The sequence below is a fragment of the Hyperolius riggenbachi genome, chromosome 6, assembly GCF_040937935.1.
Source record: "Hyperolius riggenbachi isolate aHypRig1 chromosome 6, aHypRig1.pri, whole genome shotgun sequence".
Classification (NCBI taxonomy): domain Eukaryota; kingdom Metazoa; phylum Chordata; class Amphibia; order Anura; family Hyperoliidae; genus Hyperolius; species Hyperolius riggenbachi.
In genome coordinates this window covers 86,575,571-86,593,389 of record NC_090651.1, presented here as the reverse complement: position 1 = coordinate 86,593,389, position 17,819 = coordinate 86,575,571, and the positions used below count along the sequence as shown (strand labels likewise).

At 44.3% G+C, this 17,819-nt stretch overlaps 1 protein-coding gene across 1 annotated transcript in view; it reads left to right on the top strand.

The window, feature by feature from the left end:
- The window catches only part of COP1 (COP1 E3 ubiquitin ligase), a 319,426-nt gene that overhangs the window by 140,205 nt on the left and 161,402 nt on the right, over window positions 1-17,819 (top strand). The window contains exon 11 of the mRNA XM_068239628.1: window positions 773-908. Coding sequence (XP_068095729.1) covers window positions 773-908 — 136 coding nt within the window. The remainder of the gene's footprint in view (window positions 1-772; window positions 909-17,819) is intronic.

Below are 17,819 nucleotides of genomic sequence, written 5' to 3'. Positions count from 1 at the left end.
TACAGAGGTGCCAAAAGGATAAAAGTATTTAAAAAGTTAAAACATTAGGAGGCCGTGATGGACTGGAGGAAAGTCCACCACTGTCTCCTCATGTTTTAAACTTTTTAGATACTTTAATCCTTTTGGCGCCTGTGTATCCATACTACGCTAATGCAATGTTTAGTTACTCGTAACATAGTTTGAAAATTGTAATGGATTGACATGACTTAATTTAAATGGGTTCTTTTGATAGTAAAAAGAAACAAAAACAGACACTTACCTGGGGCTTCTATCAGCCCCCTGTAGCTGTCATGTCCTGTGCCGTCCTCCTCCGACCACCCGTTCCCAGCCGCCGGTCTCGGTCTGATTATTCCCGTAGCGAGACTGCGGCGGCACGTGCTCGCGTCTGTGTGAGCTCACTGTGCAGGCGCAGTACGAGAAAACCTTGTACTGCGCCCGTGCAGTAAGCTCCCAGAGACGCAAGCGGGAGCGCACACTTTTCGACTTGTTAGAGGAATGGGAACGGAGGAATCGTAGGAGGATGGCGCAGGACATGACAGCTACAGGAGGCTGATAGAAGCCCCAGGTAAGTGTCTCTCTGTTTTTGTTTTGTTTTTTTGTTTTTTTTACTATACAGAACCCCTTTAAGGTAATATCGATCAAAAAAATCTTATTATTGTATAGTGTATAGCTAGATTTAGACTTGCCTAAACATGTGGAGCTAAAAACCCTGAGCCCATTCCTTGTTTGGATGTTTTGTATTCCTCACATATTTTGTTTATCTCGCACACAGATGATAGTCGGACGGTGAGCCAGCTGGATGAGTTTCAGGAGTGCCTATCCAAATTCACCAGATATAATTCCGTGCGACCTCTCGCCACCCTCTCCTATGCCAGCGATCTCTATAATGGCTCCAGCATTGTGTCCAGGTAAGGCTTCTCCCCCGGCCTCAATTACAGCCAGCCTATGGAAAGGTCACAGTGTGTCTCCAGCATTGTGTCCAGGTAAGGCTTCTCCCCCGGCCTCAATTACAGCCAGCCTATGGAAAGGTCACAGTGTGTCTCCAGCATTGTGTCCAGGTAAGGCTTCTCCCTGGCCTCAGGTGCCACCAGCCTATGGAAAGCTCACAGTGTCCCTGTGGTTTCTGGCTGGGAATAGTTACTCTCCCTGTTGCTTTATACCTATTTCAGCGCAAATAAGCCATAAATTCCCATTTGAGCCCTTTTTATACGCCTTTAGTGAGCGCTGCGCCGCCATTTGTCTTTCTCACTGTAATGCCCCAGCGCTGTGCCAGATTTATCACCGTTTAGATGTCATAGGATTTATTTACAGATTTATTAGGGCACCAGAGAAAATTTTTTCTTGTATGATGTGTAATGGTTTTCGGTAGTCATCAGTGGGTGCTGTTCCGTTTCTAAACACTTGGTGGCAGCCATTGTACACCTTTGAAAAAAAAAAAATATACAGCGCTATATTGATTTCAGTAACACTAGCAGTTTTGTTCAGCAGAAGAAATGGGCACACATATACCCTGACACATACATACACAGGCACACACACACGGAGCTATGAATCTGTGTAGCAAAAATCCCCCCCCCCCCCCCCCCCCCCCCAAAAAAGCTAAAACTTCTTACGCACAAGTAATTTGAAATCACATGCTAATAAATGCATTAAAGGGCACTACTACCAGCCAGAATTTTTAAGTTAAGTCTTTTCCTTGCCTTAGTGTCATTCTCAAGGGATTCTAGAATAGTCTGTGTTCCGGAGCATAGTTCCCTAGTTAGAGAAATGTTACCCATAAAGAAAAAACACCCCTCCATTTTACCTTTTTTAATTGCTCTGTCCGAGCTACCTTTCCTTAGATAACCTGGAGCAGGGTTGCTGCAGCCGACTATACTCTGGCTGCCTCGCTAACCTAATGCAGAGCAGCACAGGGAGCTGCTTGATACATTTACCTGATCTGGACGCAAGATCTTTCCCCTCTCAACCACTGATCAACACTGTAACGCTGACTTCCTCCTCTGCATCTCAGTCACATGACATGACAGTGATCAGGACGCGAAGGAGGATGCCAGCATTACAGTGCCTCTCAGTGGTGAAGGCTGGGTGAGTAGAGGGGGATATGTGGCGCTGCAGTGCACAAAAAAACAAATGATGCAAAAATATGTACAATATTATATCACATTAGACCAGGCTTTCTCAACCAGGGTTCCTTGAGTACTCTGCAGGGGTTCCTTGGCATTTTCTCCCATCGCGGGGGAAGTATAATAGAGCACATTATAATAGTGAGTACTGGAAAAAAAAACACTAAATTGGGGGGCAAGATAATTATGAGCACATGAATAAATATACATATATTATGAGTACTAGAATGAGGAGGACAGTATGAGTGGCAGTGTAACGGGTAGTGGCAGTTACCTGCAAAATAAATGCAGGGGTTCCTCGATCAAAAATTACTTGCAGGGGTTCCTTGAGATCCAAAAGTTATTTTCAGGGTTCCTCCACTGTAAAAATATTGAGAAAGGCTGCATTAGACAATCAATAGCTCCATGATTGATCAATTCATAAAAATAAATAAGTTAGCTCATCGAGATTATACAGTGTTTTCAGAAGCAAAACACACAGGTAGTATTTCAAAGCATGTTACAAGCCAGGGAATAGATTAGTTATAATAGCTGAATGAACTAGCGGACACTTTAATTTATACAACCTGAGATTTTCCTGTTCCTCAAACAAGATGCATTTATCTTGCTGTTCTATTCATGCTGCTGCTCTTCTTATATTTTTAGACCAGGATTTTTTAGGTCATAATTGATTTCTCTGGGCAGCCTTTGTTTACTCTTTGCAGATTGCTGTCCTTTTCTACATGCTCCTTCCGGCACATGCTGCATTTAAGCTGCTGAGGATGGGAGACAGTCCATGTGTCTTGTTTTCTGTCACAACACTGAAGGATGTTTCCTTTTCATAGTCTAGTCTGATAGAGGACGGACTATCAAGGGAAACAATATGATTTTTTTTGTACGGTTTAGTTCCCCTATAATGATACTTTACCTATTTATTTTTCCTGGACTAAATGTGGGTGATCTGCAGAATTCCATATACCAGTGTTTCTCAAACACTTCCAGATGAGGGCTCCCTTGACAACTTTGAAAATTTTCATGGCAACCCTTGGCACACAGGAGAATCAAGGTGCCAAATTCACCACTTGTCAGCTGCCCCAAGCAGTAGCAGGCACTTAGCTGCCCCAAGCAGTAGCAGGCACTCAGCTGCCCCAAGCAGTAGCAGGCACTCAGCTGCCCCAAGCAGTAGCAGGCACTCAGCTGCCCCAAGCAGTAGCAGGCACTCAGCTGCCCCAAGCAGTAGCAGGCACTCAGCTGCCCCAAGCAGTAGCAGGCACTCAGCTGCCCCAAGCAGTAGCAGGCACTCAGCTGCCCCAAGCAGTAGCAGGCACTCAGCTGCCCCAAGCAGTAGCAGGCACTCGGCTGCCCCAATCAGTAGCAGGCACTCGGCTGCCCCAAGCAGTAGCAGGCACTCGGCTGCCCCAAGCAGTAGCAGGCACTCGGCTGCCCCAAGCAGTAGCAGGCACTCGGCTGCCCCAAGCAGTAGCAGGCACTCGGCTGCCCCAAGCAGTAGCAGGCACTCGGCTGCCCCAAGCAGTAGCAGGCACTCGGCTGCCCCAAGCAGTAGCAGGCACTCGGCTGCCCCAAGCAGTAGCAGGCACTCGGCTGCCCCAAGCAGTAGCAGGCACTCGGCTGCCCCAAGCAGTAGCAGGCACTCGGCTGCCCCAAGCAGTAGCAGGCACTCGGCTGCCCCAAGCAGTAGCAGGCACTCGGCTGCCCCAAGCAGTAGCAGGCACTCGGCTGCCCCAAGCAGTAGCAGGCACTCGGCTGCCCCAAGCAGTAGCAGGCACTCGGCTGCCCCAAGCAGTAGCAGGCACTCGGTCGGTGCGCTCGAGTGCCTGCTACTGATTGGGGCACAGGTGCTGGAGAGGCAGCCACTGTATCCAGTCACATCTGTGCTCACATGTGACGTTGCTGCGTGCTGTGCTCACGTGCTCACATGTGACGTGCTCAGATGTACCCCCAGTTTTATGTAGACCCCCAACCCAGTCTAGATAGCTAGGTAATCTCCCAGTATTAGGCAGCCTCCCTCCCCAGTATAGTCATATATGCCTCTAATATTCGGTATGTTCCCCCTGGCGCTGGGAAATTTGAGCACAGTGTGAAGCCAAAAAAACAGCTCACCCTGCTCCTGCAAAAGTCCCGGTGGCGTTAAATTACTATTCCCCCTCTAGGCCACCATGGACTTAGGGCAAAGACGACATTCTTCTGCCAGCTATTGTTAGCAGCTGAATTATGCTGTTTTTAATGTAATATGGGCTCCCTCTTTTGAAGGCACCAAATTACTGTCTGAGTGCTGGTATAGCAATTATTCACATTATGACCTACGGTGGCACATGGTGTGCCCAAATATCCAGGGTCATTGTGCGCTGTTACGGTATAACTTCCCTGATGGTGTTACACTTATACTCTGCTATAGCACAGAACTGCAACACTCCAGAGATGTCGGTCAAGACCAGAAATAGCTACTCAGTTCAGTAAAGTGTGGGCGTTTCTTATCAATTCTGATCAATGCTTAGTCCTACGGGAGAAAAGCACTTTGCAAAAGTTATTGTATTATGATGCTTCATCGCTGAAATGGCCAAAAATCAAGTGAGGCATCCTCATTGCCTGTGTCAAAATATGATACAGGCAATCCAGCTTTTAATGTGTATTTGCTGCAGACCTGCAATCAAATGATGGACTAGACTAGCAGTTAATAAACATGTTATTCTAACATCGTTTTAAGTTTTTCCTATTTGAACCAAGGTGTTCAAATATGTCTTAATTGTGGATTATGCCCATAGCAGCCATTGCCCTGCCTCTCTGCCTGGTAGGCTAGCTGAATTAATGAGGTCCAGCAAGAGAAGAATCACAGATTCCTCTGTCCTCCCATTGTCTGCAGCTCCCGTGTCTGGCCATCTGCAGTGCAGGTTTCAGCTGATGAAAATGAAATCTTATAGTTTATAAGCAGGTTTCATGCTGAAAAACACGTCGATTTGGGACGTGTTGTTTCCCCATAAAGATGCAAGTTGATGCTGTTGTACCTCATTACTCAGCTGGGACAAACCGGAAGCCCTGAAATGACCTGCAGGCAGTTTCATTGATCACCAGTAGTGGCAGCAGAAGGGTCATTGCGGTCTTCCTAAGGACAGTGCCTGGGATGTTACATCCCTCAAGCCCTTTTCAGACTACTGGAAAAACCATGTAGCCAATTAGCAAATTGATGACCTACTCTTTGACTTATGTACTTTACAAACCAATGACTTTAAAGAGGAACTCCGGCTTAAACAAACATACTGTCATTAAAGCGGAATATAACCCTGCATTTCAACTTTGCTCTAAAACATTATTTACAGTATATTATATGCAACCAGCATTTTTTTTTTTTACTAGACCAGCATTGGAAGGGTTACACAGGGCTTTAAAGTCACTGGAGATTTTTGCAGACATCCGAACTTGAGTTAGATACTTTTTGTTTACACAAATGTATCTAAGTGTTTATTGTGACTCATCTCTCTCACTGAGAAGGAGTTGGAGGACAGCCAAAGACTGTGTAACATTTCTAAATATATACATATAACTAAATAGAATGTAACTATCTGAACGTCTGCACGGAACTTAAAACCTCTGTGTTTAACCCTTCCAATGCTGGTCTAGTAAAAAAAAAAATTCTTTTTGCATATAATATGCTGTAAATAATGTTTTAGAGCAAAGTTGAAATGCAGGGTTATATTCCGCTTTAAGTTATGTTAGTTATGTTAATTAAAATGGGTTATATAATCTCTTACCCACACTGTTTTAAAAGTACTGGCAATCATTTGATTTCATGATGGCAGACATCTTTTTGGTTGAAAGGAGGTGACATGGAGCATGAGACACAGTTCCAACTGTCCTGTGTCCTGGGCACCTCTCCCAGTTGCTAGGCAACGTGAACAACATAGGAAATCCCATCATGCTCTGCACAGCGTCAGGGAAAAAAAGCCCAGGTTTTTTTTCTTTGATGGGTGGAGCTTAGGTAAAAATGCAGCTAAAAATGATGCTTTGGTAAGAAAAACAAAGTTCTGATGCTGTGAAACTGTTAGCGAAACACCAAGCCTTTGCAGTTCTGCTGAGTAGATTTTTAGTCCGGAGGTTCACTTTAAACTACAGTTATGAATAGAAAGCACAGCTCTTTGTATGTAATACTGACTAGTGGAGTATTCTCTGGCATTTCGGTGTGTCGCAGGTGTCTTTGATTTTTCTCACCATGATGTCCTGGTAAAAGTGGAGGGGTCAGCGCTGAAGCTGCAGGAATGACGAGAACACATTTTATTTGCATGCTAAAATCAATGTTGCATTTTAATAAGAATTGTGTCTGTGAATGGCTGCCACCAGTTTGTGTTTTATTCAGCTAATGGCCTCCCATCCATTATGGGTCACACTGGAGGTTTGTATCTACCCTGTTAGAACAGGAAAGAATAGATGTTTGGATTTCCTTTGTGCAGATGCATTGTTCCATAGGCAAATATATTTATTTATTTATTCATCTGTTTTATTTGGTTCGGTTTAGCCCTGCTGAAAACGGTAGTTTAGCAGGATAAATTAAACCCCAGCTCCAATCTTACATTTTTATTCCATTTGAATAGTGAAGCATTGAGCCTCTTTTATTTCTGATAGTGTTCCTGTTGAGGGGAATTGTTGGCATAATGTGCACAGTAGAGAAAAAGTTAGTACTCATTTTTTTTCTTAATATTGCATGGAAGCATTCTACTTCACAGACACTGTTGTTAGTTGCATTCAAGCCTTTGGCGTTACCAGGACTGACAATAATGGGAGTTCATGAGCGAGAACAGTTGACAATAAAACCCAGTCAGTTTGTATTTACATTCTGCATGGAGTGGTTACAAAGTTTTCAACTAGTCTTCTAAAGCAGTACTACCTGACTCTGGAGGCATGCAGGGGGCCAGTTCTTCCTGGCCTAGATGCTTTGGAGCTGGATGCCCTCCTGCCACCTGCAAAATAAAAGTGTGTGTGTGTGTGACCATGTACAACAAAGCGTTTCACAAATCTAATGTAATCTCCAGTGTACTGTAGTTTCCCACTGGCCCCATAGTGTTTTCCAGTTCCTCACTGCCTCCATAGTGTTTTCCAGTTCCCCACTGCCCCCGTAGTGTTTTCCAGTTCCCCACTGCCCCCGTAGTGTTTTCCAGTTCCCCACTGCCCCCGTAGTGTTTTCCAGTTCCCCACTGCCCCCGTAGTGTTTTCCAGTTCCCCTTTGCCCCCATAGTGGTTTGCAGTTCCCCACTGCCCCGGTAGCGTTTTCTAGTTCCCCACTGCCCCGTTAGTGTTTTTCCAGTTCCCCTCTGCCCCCTTAGTGTGTTATAGTTCCCCACTGCCCCTATGGGTTTTTCAGTTCCTCACGGACCCCGTAGTGTTTTTCCAGTTCCCCTCTGCCCCCTTAGTGTGTTATAGTTCCCCACTGCCCCTATGGGTTTTTCAGTTCCCCACTGCCCCCGTAGTGTTTTCCAGTTCCCCTTTGCCCCCATAGTGGTTTGCAGTTCCCCACTGCCCCGGTAGCGTTTTCTAGTTCCTCACTGCCCCGGTAGTGTTTTTCCAGTTCCCCTCTGCCCCCTTAGTGTGTTATAGTTCCCCACTGCCCCTATGGGTTTTTCAGTTCCTCACTGAACCCGTAGTGTTTTCCAGTTCCCCACTGCCCCCGTAGGGTTTTCCAGTTCCCCACTGCCCCCGTAGGGTTTTCCAGTTCCCCACTGCACCATGGTGTATTCAAGTTTACCACTGCCCCCATAGTGTTTTATAGTTCCCCACTGCCCTTATGGGTTTTTCAGTTCCTCACTGACCCTGTAGTGTTTTCCAGTTCCCCACTGCCCTCTAGGGTTTTCCAGTTCCCCTTTGCCCCCATGGGGTTTCCCAGCTCCCCACTGCACCATGGTGTATTCAAGTTTACCACTGCCCCCATAGTGTTGACTACATACCATACCACTGGCAAACTAACCTCCAGGCCATGCTGCACGTCACAACCATGTCTCATTTGCTCATTTGTCTGCTGTTCTTTTTTTTTTTTTTTTTTTTTTTTCCCCTAGTTACAAAAGCTCACTCTGGATATCCACAAACATATAAAGCTTTTTTTTTAAAGGGGAACTGGAGAGAGGTATATGAAGGCTGTCATGTTTATTTCCTTTTAGACCATACCAGTTGCCTGGCAGCCCTGCTGATCCTCTGCCTCTAATACTATTAGCCATAGCCCCTGAACAAGCATGCAGCAGATCAGGTGTTTCAGTGGTTCAGACTTATAAGTCTGATCTGACAAGACTAGCTGCATGCTTGTTTCTGGTTTTAATCAGATACTACTGCAGAGAAATAGACCAGCAGGGCTGCCAGGCAACTGGTATTGATTAAAAGGAAATAAACATGACAGCCTCCATATACCTCTCTCTTCAGTCCCCCTTTAAGTTTGTATTCCTGATTCCTCTGCTCTGTGCTGGCATTCACTTTGTACATCTGGCTGCTTGTCTAGCTAGACTCTGGAGTGGCCATTATGATTGTCTTGATTGTGAGCCAGTGATTATGCAGTCTGGTGTGTTTCCTGGTTCCAGCATTGGTCTAAGGCTAGTACTGGCTCATTCTCACAGGCTTGAGAGGGATGCTGCATAGCACAAAGCTGTGTAACATAAAACTGCAATCAAGAACAACTCTGAAATCCCGCTCAGATGATATTCTATATATGTCTTTAAAACTCATAATTATCACAAAATGATTGGCCCTCCTGAAACCGTGAGGATAAGGGAGGAATGGAGGATTTACTGGTTTAAGTCTAACCGATGGAACATTATTACAGTTTTGGATAATGCAAAAAGGGCCATGAGGTTATTTCACATTAAACTCACGGAGGTTGCAAAGACAGTTTTTAGTGAAGAAAAATCTCTCTAAGGAGTACACAAGCAGTCAGGGTCTGTTTTCACAGTCAGTAGCACTTACAATTGACACTACTGCCAGTTGGGTTGGAGCGCAATGAACTAGTAAATGAGGTTGCCTGAGTTTTTCAGTGTACTGCATCACACTGTGAACAGAGTGAGTAGCCCTGTATGAAGAGTGCCCAATCAGTGGAAGAGGAGAGGCACAGAGCAGTGGGCATGATTAGTATGAATGAGCTCTAGAGTCCCTGGTTCAGTCCCAGGCAGATAGTGCATCTGCTTGGAATTTGTATGCTATACCCATGTTTGTGTAGCAAGCACTTTGCCATCTTTCCACATCCCCTGGAAGAAAGAACACTGCTAAGTTAATTGGAATCCCTCACAAATAAGAAAAAAACACTAAGGCCCATTTCCCACTGGTGTGTTACGTTACCCTGTTTTTACCGCAGGGTAACGCTACACTTTGAAGCTCATTGCCTAACCCATTAGTTTGTTTTTGCCTGACCTACTGAGAGTTTGCCCCCTAATTGTCTGCTTCTTGCTTCAGCTGCTCAAATTGCTTTGAGAATTCTTCAATAACTGCACTGCGTAGGCACATTGAGCATTGTGCCCTCATCCATGCCCCCATGAGTAAATAAAAGCATGACTCGCCTCCTGGGATCTAGCAACGATCGTCCAGCAGGAACCGCTGTTCACCGCTCCGCAGTCAACCCCATAGTGCCGTGTACAGCGGGTCCCGGCTTGATGATGTCATCAAGCTGGGACCCGCTGTACACTGCAGTATGGGGGCTCACTGCAGAGCAGTGAACAACAGCTTCTGCAGGACTATCGCTGCTAGACCCAGGGAGGTGAGTCCGGCTTTTCTTTTCACAACTGCCTATCTATAATGGGGGGGGCAGTGTTCTCCCCAGAACTTTTTTCCAGCCGGGTGGCATGAAAAAGTAGCTATGTGGGGTGCAATGGGGGGGGGGGGGGGGTGATGCAGGGCCAGTGTAACTCTGCTTACAACATAAGAGGAGAATGAGGAGGCGAGCTGATTGACAGCTGGGGGCTTACCAAAATTACCTGGGTGGAGCACCCAGCTAAAAAAAAAGCCTTGGGAGAACACCGGGGAGGCGGGGGGGGGGGGGGTCGGGGGAAGTAGTATTGGGGGGTACATCAGCTATCTATATGAGGGAAGAGACCCAATACTCAGGGCACTGCTGACTACTACTGGGGGGGGGGGGGCGCAACCTAATACTGGGGGCACATCTAGCTTACCTATAGGGGGGCTAATTCGGGGGCACATCTAGCTACCTAAAGTGGTGGCCTTATACTGTGGGCACATCTAGCCATTTTTTTGGGGGGGGGGGGGCTGATACTGGGGGCACATCTGGTTACCTGTACTTGAGGGAGGACATCAGGTTATTTATGGAACCTAATACTGGGTGCACACCTGGCTACTTATAGGGGAGTTAGTACTGGGGGCATATCTGGTTCTTACACTGGGGAGGGGGGGGGGGATCTGCCAAATTTTTACCACTTAAAACATTTGTAATGTTTTCTCAATTTTAAGTGAGAAGTACACACTGTAACAAAAAGCCACCTTTATTTCAGAAACCAATATCACCATAAATAGCGACAGGAACATAATTTAAACTTTTTGAAAAACAGGAGAAATAGCCAAATTAAATTTGTGCTTTTTCTCTACAGTAGTACTCTTTATTTTTAACTACGATTGTTAAAAACTGAGAAGAAATGTATTTTTTTCAAATTTTCCTATTAAAATGCATAGAAAACAAAATTGTTCTGGGGGAAAAAAATGATATATGTATCATTTAGTTGTCTCTATTAGGGATAAAGTTATATCTGATTAAATAGGGACATAGCAAAAACATAAAAACTGCTTTGGTCCATAAGAGGAAACAAAATCTGTAGGCAAAGTGGTTAAATTGTCTCAACAATGCTGGTAAAATATATAAATGCAGCAAATGGTATTGGGCAAATTGTAAGTGTAATAGGATGTCACTAGCTGAATGCGGGTGAAGTGCGGCACTTCTGTATTCACCAAAATGCAGTATAAATTGCAGTCAGTGAGTTAGCATGGCCCTTTTGTTTATACACAGGCTATTAACATAATGGCCGGTACATGAATTTACCCAGCACTGTACTTGGCATGGTTAATGCTGATCTTACACGGAGTTTTGGCCTTGCTTGTGCATGCTCTATAAGCATAAAAAGAAAAACAAAAGTTTGCTTTCTTAAAACAGGAATGGATTAATTTGGCTCTATGGAGTAGGGCCTGTAACACCAAGAGGTACAGACTAACCAGCAAAGCTCATGGTGAACCAGAACTCATTGGAGTGTGTTAGAGGCTACAATGGTCCTAAAAGCCCCCTTACTAAAATGCTAAGAAAAACAAACCCTACTCCATAGAGCCAAATTAATCCATGCCATGCACTGAGGAGGATCAAACAATCAGAAACACTCTGTATGCATGTTGGATGATTATTTCTCTGTACAAATTAACAAGCTTCACATCATTGCATTCTAGCGGTTCTGGAGGGGTGTTTAGCTTCTAAGGGTACAATGGTTAGTTTGCATATATTCAGCAGTGCTGCACTGGGAGACATCTCAAGCTCACTTCAACCTGAATTATCGCAAATTCTTTCTGTTTTAAAAAAGCAAACTTTTGTTTTTCTTAGCATTTTAGAAAGGGTGCTTTTAGGACCATTGTAGCCCCTCACACACTCCAATGAGTTCTGTTTCCCCATGAGCTTGCTGGTTAGTCTGTACCTCTAAGCATAAAAAGATTGGATAATTGTTATATGTTCTGCTGCCGCTTGTTCACATTGTTCAGCAAGAAATAACAAGTTGTAACTTGCTTAATGGCGATTACCTCCGACTTGATAGATGTCACAGAACCTTAATAAATATCATATTTCCGCATGCTCGCCTAACACAAATAACTGACTTCACAGTTTCTCGGTAAATTACAGAGTAATTGTCCAGTGGTGTGGACTAAATGAGGCTTGAAAATTAATTTGCAGTAATGTAGTTCTGGGTGGATCTGAAGACCTTTTCATTTCCCTGGAATATATGGCAATTCTCACTTTAGTTTATAAATGTCATATGCTTTGATATCTTCTCTCTGGCTGTTGCTCCTTTGTGTCTGATATGACATTGAAACTCCACTTTCTTATGGGGGAAATGGGTCTGGAAACTGAGAAATTGCCCCCAGTGATGTATAGTGTAGAAGTGGTGTGAGTCATGTAGCATACTGGCACTTGTCTTCTGTTGGAAACTACCAGGCTGATTTTTCTTCCACCATTTCTCCTCTAATGCTGGGACTACACGGCTGATTCTGAACCATTTAGATGGCTCGATAGATAATTTCCGACATGTCTGATCTCCCACCCAATCATTTCCCCACTCCATTCCGCATTGAACACAATTGAAAAAGATAAGAAAAACGATCAGAAGATAAGAGAATCACCTGCGGAATCGAGTTGGGAATCGATCGAGCGGCAGAATCAAGCCATGTATGCCCAGCATTAGGGTTGACAGCAATTTCATAGGCTGCTTGCAGTAGGCCTGGATTTACCATAAGGCACTGTAGGCACATGCCTGCAGGCACCTGATGATGGAAAGCTGGCTCACTACCCTCCCCAAGTCCCTCCCTCCCTCCTTCCCTATGCAGAGTCCTGATGAGTGTAAATGAGGTCACTCACCCTGCTTTTGGCATTCCACTGAGGAGATCTCCTTTCAGTCAGGGGCACCACTAGCTACTTAATACTGATGGTACTTTTGGCTACCTAATACTAAGGGGCACCTGTAGCTACCTATGGGGGGGCAAGGGAAGTAAGTAAAAGCTGGGACAGTCAGCACATTTGGGGGGCAGTTGGGTGGGGGTTTGTAGGTTCATGGAAGGCAAAGACTAGGGTGCCGGGACATCTGTGACTATAGGCTCCTGTGAGATAAACCCATGCCTGACTGCAGGTATGCAGTCTGTTTATGCAGCATCAGTAGCACAACTAGTGAAAAAAAAAATAAAGCCTTAAATAATTGCACACTGCATACATGTGGTGCCTGAGCAGAGACCCTGCTTATGTATACAAGCTCTCAGTCAGAATTACTGCTTCACGTTCAGATCCTTACCATGGTATGAAACTCAGCATTTCTTTGCTCTAGGATTAAACTTGCTACCAGAAAAAAAAATGCTAGCAAAACAGCATTCAAACAGGTAAACACAGTACTTTCTTCTTCAGTGAGAAGCTTACTGCGAAAGTTAGAGACGTTATGCTGGGTACACACAAAATAATCATCCGATTCCCATAGATCGGACGGGAAATGGCATAGTGTGTACCCAGTGCCTCATCCAAGCTCAAGTGATAACTTTATTTTGTTTGTTAGCTTAGCAGCTATACAGCTACTATTAGTAAACTTTTCTGTGCAGTGTATCAGCTTGCGCTTTCCTTAATGCAAAAGAGCTCGGTCACGGCAGGGAGCACGGACTCGTGAACATATCTGACAAACTCTTGTTGGATGTGTTCCAGCCAGGAGAGTCCATGTGCAGCACTGGTGCTGGCCAGGAGGATGGGGAAGCCTCTGCAAGATCTGGAGGATTCACCTTTCTTAGGTAAGTGTATCTCTCTTTTTTTTTTTTTTTTTTTCCCGTTATACCGCGTTGGGTACACTTTAAAGAGAACCAGAGACAAAGCACCCTCGTGTATTTTACTACATTTATCAGTGGCAACATGACAGTAAACACCTACCCTGCTTTTAGTTTCATCATATTCTACTCTATCTGCCTGTTATCAGCTCTGATAAGAATCCCAGACTGAGCATTCAGTCTAGGTTTGACCTGGAATCATTATAGCTGAGTCAGTCTACTGTGAAGTCTTTTCAAGCCCGCCCCCTCCTGGCTCAGCTTTCCTGCTTTGCATACTCAGAGCTCTGATGACATGGGAGGGGCTGCTCTGCTAAGAAAGAAGCTCTGAAACAGACAAGTGTGGCTGTTGTGTGATCTGTGTAGTCATCATTATTATCTGTGCAGTTTCCGTCCTATTAGACACACTTTCTACAGGCAGGCACACAGCATACCAGAATAATGAAAGCACACAGATGAAAGGCTGCAGCAGCAGCCCTGCTTGTATATAGTTTCATAGAGGCTAGACAGCACATCCAGAACAACTCCTAACCCGGAAGCAGAAGGGGTATGAAATGGCGACCATATTGGATTTTTCCTGGAGCAATAATGGATAAAAAAAACACTCAAATAGGCACGCCAGAGCAGTGAAATTATCAGGTAGAGCATTTATTCTTTACAAGCTATCGATTGATATGTTTATTTTGTGTGAAACGTTGATCTCTGGTTCCCTTTAACAGCCATTATTTCTGCTGTGTCTTGGTTTCTTTTTCCCAGTTGCTTGTGGTAACATCCTGGTCAACATTTCATTTTCCATAGGCAGTTGGCACCTTTTTGATCTGTCCTGTTTGTTGGATCAGTTTTGCCCCTCCATTCCAGTTTTGCCACCTGTCCATGTTTCAGCCATTCCTGTGGTTAAGCCCAGGGCTTCACACATTTGTCTACAGTTGAAAGTCCTAATGTCCTCTAGGGCTAGTCCAAATGGATGGTTAAGGAAGCATTGTGTTACCTTTTTGTTTAAACTCTTTCAAACTCCTTTCTTACACTGTTCCATGCTTTTACCACTTTCTTCATCAGATTTTAGTCCTGGATTTAAAAACGTCATATTATTATTATTTATTTATAAAGCGCCAACATATTCCGTGGCGCTGTACAATGTAAGAAAACAAACAAGGGATACATAATGATACAGACAATGATATACATCAAATATGAACACTGATGCAAAATACAGAACAGGTGATTACAACAGCAGATTTAACATGATGGCTAAAATGTATAAATGTATAACAGAGTGCAAGCAATTAAAATAGCATTCCATGACACAAAAGGGTGAGAGCCCTGCCCTTGCGAGCTTACAATCTAAAGCAGAGGTCCCCAAACATTTTGGGTAGAGGGCCGGGTCGACATACTTCAGACTGCTGGGGGGCCAGAGTATTCATAAAAGTCTTTGTGCACCAGACAGTGAAGCATACCCAGGTGACAACCTGCAGTCCAATTGGACAGCAGTGTCACCGGATGTGGAATTTGATTGCAAACCAGCGAATTACTGCTTTCTGGCTTCATTCTATATGCAGACCACGAATATTTAAAGATATAGCTGACAGCATCTATAATACAGTTTGTGTGTGTGTGTGTGTGTGTGTGGGGGGGGGGGGGGGGGGGGTGGTAAAAAAGCCTCAGGGGGCCACATTTGGCCCGCGGTCCTTAGTTTGAGGATCACTGATCTAAAGGGTTGGGGTGGAAATGAGGTGGGTGAGGTATACAGTATATGTACAGGCAGTACATGATTAGGTTATTTAGTGAGGAGAAAATGTAGATGCGAGGTTGAAGGGTGCATGGCCTAAGCTAGAGAATATGCTTCTCGGAAAAGGTGGGCTTTGAGGGAGCCATCACTGTTTAAAGTGGACCTGAACTCTTGCACAGAACAGAAGGAAAACCTTTCAAAATGTACCTTTGTATGTATTTGGAGAATTTTAGCCTGTCTAATTCCCCCTCATCTGTGATTAATCACAACTGTAATGTGATCTCTCAGCTGTGTCAGCTGGCTGCCTCGGCGTAGCAGCTAATTTGTAAACTCAGGACATTAACCCTATGTTTGCTTCCTTGAAAGTAGGAAGTAGACACACTGCAGATTTATTGCAGAATTTGTATCCGCTGTTACAAAGAAATGTTTTTCTTTTAAGGTTCTGATGCGGTTCCGTATCTTTTAGAGCAGAGAGGAAGTTCTTAGTTCAGGTCCGCTTTAATGAATATCGTCTAAGGGTGGCCATACAAGGTACAATTTTTCATTTTTTTATTAGATAATTTAGTTCGATTATTCCGTTATATTGAATATAAAGATTTTTCCAGCATGTCCATCTAATTTTTGTAGAAAAAAAACTGGATAATCGTTCGAATTTCTTGATGAAAAAAAAAAATATTTTCAACTTTCATTCGATTCGATCATTTAGATCGAATAAACTGGATAATCGAACGTTTTTATTGTACCATGGATGGCCACCATAAAGGAAGTCTAATAAATGGTACACACCATGCATTTCCTATCAGACTGGTCAAATTAATTATTTCTGGCAGATCTATTTTCTGATCACAAATCGATCATAAAAACGATCGGAAATCAGATCGGACCTGATGGAAAAATTCAATTCGACCCGTCTGATGGGAAATTACATAGTGTGTACCAAACATAAGATGTTGTAAGAAGTGAACAGAGGCGCCAACAGGATAAAATATACTAAAAACGTAAAAAATTGCTACAGAGGCAGTGGTGGACCTACCTCCCCAAAGCAGAGGAGGTAAGTCCACCACTGCCTCCGTAGCAAATTTTAAAGTTTTTAGAATATTTTATCCTGTTGGCGCCTCTGTTCAGTTCTTATGATACTTGTGTCCATCCCTGGTGCAGGGCTGCTATCCCCCTTCTTTCCAATCTACAGAAAGTGACTTCTTATCCCTGAGTGGGGACAGGTTTGTTAGTATTATTTTACTTGCCTACACTGTCCATCCTTATCCAGTACTTACTACACTATATTGGGCTCTCTGTGTCTCTTACTTTTGTATTTTTTTAGGCATAAGAAGTTGTTTCCATTCAGTTTGGCTGAAATGGGCTCCTTTGATTTGCTGGACATCAGTAGATGATGAAAAACATATATGCTAATGAGAAGCTATAAATCAGCTAGGACTTATTTTAGAATCTTTTGTGGTTTTAGCAAAACAATGATTCACATTTATTCTACCAGTTTCAAGTCTGCAGAGTGCGCGTTGCAAAAGCCCGAGAATCAAATGGTCAGATCGTTTTCAGTTGTGCCCAATTTGCTGTTCCCGGCAGAGCTGAGGACAAGCAGTTCCAGCCGTTGTGTCCTGTACTTCCCTATTCCCAAGACCCCCCCAGCAGTCAAGGACAAAGTTGCAGACAGTGATGATCCCTGCAGGAGGTAAATGCACAGACTTGCCTGGTTAGTACAGCGCAGCCTTGGGTAACAATGCTATATTAATCACATATGTTCTGGGTCACCTCTCCAGGCTATGCAGTCTCTGCTGCGGGTCACCAGTTTTCATTACATGTGATGTCCTTCTCAGGAATACTTCAGCTGAAGCAAATGTGTAGTTTTATAGAGACTGAGCTAATATTAGTATCATGGAAGAGATTAGCATGAATATTTCATCAGACCTTAGTAGAAATGAAAGCGAATGTTAGTTTATCACCAGTTGCAGAAATAGGGCAGGGTTGCTCTCCATGTGGCTAGACTAAAATCAGAATGGCCTTAAAGGACTACTGTAGGGGGGAAAATAACTTACCTGGGGCTTCTAATTATCCCCCGCAGACATCCTGTGCCCGTGCAGCCTCTCACCGATGCTCCGGTTCCAGAATTTGAATTTCCAGGATTTGTGACTTTGAAGTCGGAAAATCACTGCGCCTGTGCGGCTGCACCCTCTCTCCCGCTTACTGGTGATGTCAGCGGGAGCGAGGACACGGCTGCACAGGCACAGTGCTTTTCCGACTTTAAAGTCGTAAATTCCAGAAGTGAACTGGAGGCGGGGACCGGAGCATCGGTGAGGAGGACGTCTGCGGGGGACCATTAGAAGCATCGGGTCAGTTCAACCCCAAGTGGTTTTTACCCTAATGGACCAGAGCAATTTTCACCTGTCAGTGCTCCTCCCTTTTATTCCCTAATAACGTTATTACTACTTATCACAACA